We start from the raw sequence: 5735 nt of genomic DNA, 5'->3' as shown, positions 1-5735 counted from the left end.
TGTCTTCTTCTGAGGGTTATGGTAGCTGTGGTTGTCCTCTCTCTGAAGGGTTATGTTAGCTGTGGTTGTCCCTCTCTCTGAAGGGTTATGTTAGCTGTGGTTGTCCTCTCTCTCTTGAAGGGTTATGTAGCTGTGGTTGTCTCTCTCTGAAGGGTTATGTAGCTGTGGTTGTCCCTCTCTCTGAAGGGTTATGGTAGCTGTGGTTGTCCTCTCTCTGAATGGGTAAATGTTAGCTGTGGTTGTCCCTCTCTCTGAAGGGTTATGGTAGCTGTGGTTTCTCTCCTCTGAAGGGTTATGTAGCTGTGGTTTTTCCTCTCTCTGAAGGGTTATGTTAGCTGTGGTTGTCTTCTTTCTGAGGGTTATGTAGCTGTGGTTGTCCTCTCTCTGAAGGGTTATGGTAGCTGTGGTTGTCCCTCTCTCTGAAGGGTTATGGTGTGTGGTTTGTCCTCTCTCTAAGGGTTATGTGCTGTGGTTTGTCCCTTCTCTGAAGGGTTATGTTAGCTGTGGTTTGTCCTCTCTCTGAAGGGTTATGTTAGCTGTGGTTGTCCTCTCTCTGAAGGTTTTGTAGCTGTGGTTGTCCCTCTCTCTGAAGGGTTATGTAGCTGTGGTTGTCCCTCTCTTGAAGGGTTATGTTAGTGTGGTTGTCCCTCTCTCTGAAGGGTTATGGTAGCTGTGGTTGTCCCTCTCTCTGAAGGGTTATGTTAGCTGTGTTTCCTCTTCTCTGAAGGGTATTGTAGCTGTGGTTGTCCCTCTCTCTGAAGGTTATGTTTAGCTGTGGTTGTCCTCTCTCTGAAGGGTTATGTTAGCTGTGGTTGTCCCTCTCTCTGAAGGGTTATGTTAGCTGTGGTTGTCCTCTCTCTGAAGGTTTATGTAGCTGTGTTGTCCTCTCTCTGAAGGGTTTGGTAGCTGTGGTTGTCCCTCTCTCTGAAGGTTATGTTAGTGTGGTTGTCCCTCTCTCTGAACGGTTATGTTAGCTGTGGTTTGTCCCTCTCTCTGAAGGGTTATGTTAGCTGTGGTTATTTGGTCATGGTTAGAATGAGTTGTTGTTTTAGTGTATATCTGTATATGAATCTTATATTGGGTTGTTCTGACAGTGATAGACCAACTGGACTGCACGGGCAGATTTTGAGAAGCAGTTGGACCTTAACTGCACATTCTAACATGGAGGTCAGTTTTGATAATGATGCTTTTCTCCTTAAACATCCCTATCCCCTATCATATCTCCCCCTGAGGTGCCCCTTCAGGAAGAGAGAGCAGGATTGACTCGAGGAGCAGGCTGCCTGTGGTTAGAGGAGAGGGTCCTGATTCTCTCAAAGTCTCCATAACCATAAAGTGCGCAGGTCAAGTGCGCAGGTAAGAATGTACAATGTCATCTAGGTTGAATGTGTCCTTATTAATCTGTGGTGCTCTGGGTCTACAGACGGTAAGTACATGGAAGAAGGTTAGTGTAGTCGAGCCTCGAATATTAATTTGGCCCAGTCCTCTCTAACCCAGGGAGACCCACGTCTTTCTATCTGATTTAAGTGGCGCGGTATTTCTGAGAGTAATTCCTGTAGACAGTATTGTAGACAGTATGTGTAGACAGTAATGTGTAGAAGTATGTGTAAAGAGTGTAGCCAGTATGGTGTAGACAGTATGTGTGGATATGTGTAGAAGTATGTGGAGCAGTATGTTGCAGGCAGTATGTGGTAGAAGTAGTGTAACAGTATGTGGTAGAAGTATGTGTGACAGTAGGTGTAGACAGTAGGTGTAGACAGTATGTGTGGACAGTATGTGTAGACAGTATTGGTGGAAGTAGTGTAGACAGATGTGTAGACAGTAGGTGTAGAAGTAGGTGTAGACAGTAGGTATGGAAGTATGTGTAACAGTATGTTTAGACAGTAGGTGTGACAGTAGTGTAGACAGTATGGTGGAAGTAGGAGGCTTTAATGTGTAGACAGTATGTGTGACAGTATGTGTAGACAGTAATGAGTGACAGTTGTGTGAAGTATGTGTAGACAGTATGTTATGGACAGTATGTGTGGACAGTATGTGTAGACAGTATGATAACAGTAGTTGACAGTAGGTAGCTGTCTGGATCGCCTGACCCCAACCACCTCTACTCACTGGACCCTTATGATCACTGATTAAGCATGCCTCTCCTTAATGTAAATATGCCTTGTCCACTGCTGTCTGTTAGTGTTATTGGTTATTTACTGTAGGGCTCTAGCCTGCTCACTAATATATCAACCTTTAGTTCACCACCCACATATGCGATGACATCACCTGTTTCATGTGTTTCTAAGAAATCTCTCTCATCATCACTCAATACCTAGGTTTACCTCACTGTATTCACATCTACCATAACCTTTGTCTGTACATTATTCTTGAAGCTATTTATCGCCCAGAAACTTCCTTTTACTCTCCTTTTAGACGTTCTAGACGACAATTCTCATAGCTTTTAGCCATACCCTTATCCTACTCCTCTCTTTCCTCTGGTATGTAGAGTGAATACAGGCTGCAGTACTTAGTCTACCTAGCTTCAATGCCATACAATCTCTTCGTGGTCCAATTGCTCTTAATACAAGTAAAAACTAAATGCATGCTCTTCAACGATCGCTGCCTGCACCTGCGCGTGTCCAACATCACTATCTGACGGCCCTGACTTAGAATATGTGGACAACTACAAATACCTAGGTTCTGGTTAGACTGTAAACTCTTTTCAGACTCACATCAAACATCTCAATCCAAAGTTAAATCTAGAATTGGCTTCTATTCCAACAAAGCATCCTTCACTCAGCTACAAACATACCTTGTAAAACTGACCATCTACCAATCCTCGACTTCGTGATGTCATTTACAAAATAGCCTCCAAACCCTACTCTAATAATTGGATGCAGTCTATCAAGTGCATCTTTTGCACCAAGCCCCATACTACCACCACTGCGACTGTACTATCTTGGCTGGCCCTCGCTTCATACTCGTCTGCCAAACCCACTGGTTCCAGGTCTTACAAGACTGCTAGTAAAGTCCCTTATCTTCAGCTCGCTGGTCCCATAGCAGCACCTACTGTAGCACGCGCTCCAGCAGGTATTATCTCTTGGTCACCCCCAACAAATTCTTCCTTTGGCCGCCTCTCCTTTCTTTCTGCTGCAATGACTGGAACGAATACAAAATCTCTGAAACTGGAAACACTTATCTCTCATAGCTTTTAAGCACAGCTGTCAGAGAGCTCATAGATTACTGCACCTGTACATAGCCATCTAATATTTGCCCAAACAACTACCTCTTTTACCTACTGTATTTTTTATTTATTTTGCTCTCTTTGCACCCCATTATTTCTATCTCTACTTTTGCACATTCTTCCACTGCAAACCAACCATTCAGTGTTTTTACTTGCTATATTGTATTTACTTCGCACCATGGTTTTTTATATTTTTATTTATTTATATATATTTTTGTTTGCCTTCACCTCCCTTATCTCACTCACTTGCTCACATTGTATATAGACTTATTTTTCACTGTATTATTGACTGTATGTTTGTTTTACTCATGTGTAACTATGTGTTGTTGTATGTGTCGAACTGCTTTTGCTTTATCTTGGCCAGGTCGCAATTGTAAATGAGAACGTGTTCTCAATTTGCCTACCTGGTTAAATAAAGGTGAAATAAAATAAATAATAATAAAAGGTGTAGACAGTATGTGTGGAATGTAGGAGGCTTTATGTGTAGACAGTATGTGTAACAGTAGTGTGGAAGTAGTTGTAGACAGTATGTGTGGACAGTTGTTGGAATGTGAGCTTTATGTGTAGACAGTTGTGTGGACAGTAGTTGTAGACAGTATGTGTGGACAGTATGTGTAGACAGTATGTGTGGAAGATAATGTGTAGACAGTATGTTGTGACATTATGTGTGACAGTGTTGACAGTATGTTGATAGTGTGACAGTATGTGTGGACGTATGTGTGGACAGTATGTGTGGACAGTAGGTGTAGACAGTATGTGTGGACAGTATGTGTGGAAGTAGGTGTAGACAGTATGTGTGGACAGTATGTGTGGAAAGTGTGTGTAGACAGTAGGTGTAGACAGTATGTGTGGACAGTATGTGGTGGACAGTAGGTGTAGACAGTATGTGTGGACAGTATGTGTGGACAGTAGGGTGTAGACAGTATGTGTGACAGTATGTGTGGACAGTATGTGTGGAAGTAGGTGTAGACAGTATGTGTGGACAGTATGTGTGGACAGTGTGTGTAGACAGTATGTGTGGACAGTAGGTGTGGACAGTAGTGTGTAGACAGTATGTGTGGACAGTATGTGTGGAGTAGGTGTAGACAGTAGGTGTAGACGTATGTGTGGACAGTATGTGTGGACTAGTAGGTGTAGACAGTATGTGTGGAACAGTATGTGTGGAAAGTATGTGTGGACGAATATGTGTGGACAGTATGACAGTATGTGTGGACAGTATGTGTAGACAGTATGTGTAGACAGTATCTGTGGACAGTGGGAGGCTTTATGTGTTTTGATGACTGATAGTAGTAATGCTCTTTAGGCGTCTCAGTGAGCCAGTCAAGTGGCTATGCAGTGAGTGGAGGATCAGACTGATGTGTGTTAATCTGTTTAGGGGTTAGAGAGTTAGACTGCAGGGTGTCATGGCAGGACAGAGCACAGCAGACGGAGTAGAGCAGAACCGCTGACCAGTGTCTGAGGTAGCATATGTCACCGCTGACCCTGGTTTGGCCCGGCCCCTCCCCAGCTGACCTCCAAGTTACAGTACAGGATAAGATAACAACCCTGCTCACTTAAACACTCCTTTATATGAATACTTCTGAGATTTTGAAGTCAGATGAGTCAGATGAAGTTGTGGATACCATTTTTATGTCTCTGTGTCCAATATGAAGGAAGTTAGAGGTAGTTTTGCGAACCAATCCTAACTAATGTTAGCACAATGACTGGAAGCTAGTTCATCTGACTCTGGGGAGGTAGATAAATCCCCAAGTATCCCTTTAACACTCACACACCTGCATGGAAACACACCCACACCCGTGTTTCCTTGAACATGACTTTAGTACACACACACATGCACACATACGCGCACAAACGCACACACATACACACACAGCCCTGCTGACCTGTCTATGTGTTGTGAACTCTCCAGTCCCAGGTCCTCCAGCTGGTATCAAAGCCGTGCCCTCATCTCCCAGCAGTGTGGTCGTGTCCTGGCTACCCCCCCATAAACCCAATGGTGTCATCCGCAAGTACACCATCTACTGCTCCAGCCCAGGCTCCGGACAGCCGGTAAGTACCACTGAGAGGGCAGAGTATGGGATGGGGGAGGCGCAGTTACAGGTATTGGAGAGGCAGATAATTAAGGACATAACGACAAAACATGATGTGGATGCATGATATAGCACATGATGGATAATTCATTAGTAACCATCACTCAGTGTGTGTGTGTGTGTGTGTGTGTGTGTGTGTGTGTGTGTGTGTGTGTGTGTGTGTGTGTGTGTGTGTGTGTCAGACAGAGGGACCAGATAGAACAGACAGAGGGACCAGATAGACAGACCAGAGGACCAGGAGACCAGATAGAGAGACCAGAGGACCAGATCGAGAGACCAGAGAAGATAGACAGACCAGAGGGACACGAAGACAGACCAGACAGATAGAAGACCAGAGGGACAGATAGACAGACCAGAGGGCACAGAGAGACCAGATGAGAGACCAGAGGGACAGATAGAGAGACCAGAGGACCAGATAGATA

The 5735-nt window shown here is 44.3% G+C and overlaps 1 protein-coding gene across 1 annotated transcript in view; it reads left to right on the top strand.

Moving 5' to 3' along the window:
* The window catches only part of LOC139022538 (cell adhesion molecule DSCAML1-like), a 16405-nt gene extending 10974 nt beyond the window's left edge, over positions 1-5431 (top strand). Inside the window, exon 3 of the mRNA XM_070434518.1 lies at positions 5133-5431. Within this exon, the coding sequence (XP_070290619.1) occupies positions 5133-5380 (248 nt within the window). The 3' untranslated portion in view covers positions 5381-5431. The remainder of the gene's footprint in view (positions 1-5132) is intronic.
* Positions 5432-5735: the final 304 nt, after the last annotated feature.

This window comes from Salvelinus sp. IW2-2015, linkage group LG23 (assembly GCF_002910315.2).
Source record: "Salvelinus sp. IW2-2015 linkage group LG23, ASM291031v2, whole genome shotgun sequence".
Lineage (NCBI taxonomy): Eukaryota > Metazoa > Chordata > Actinopteri > Salmoniformes > Salmonidae > Salvelinus > Salvelinus sp. IW2-2015.
The sequence above is the reverse complement of the archived record's forward strand: the minus strand, read 5'-3'. Positions and strand labels throughout refer to the sequence as shown.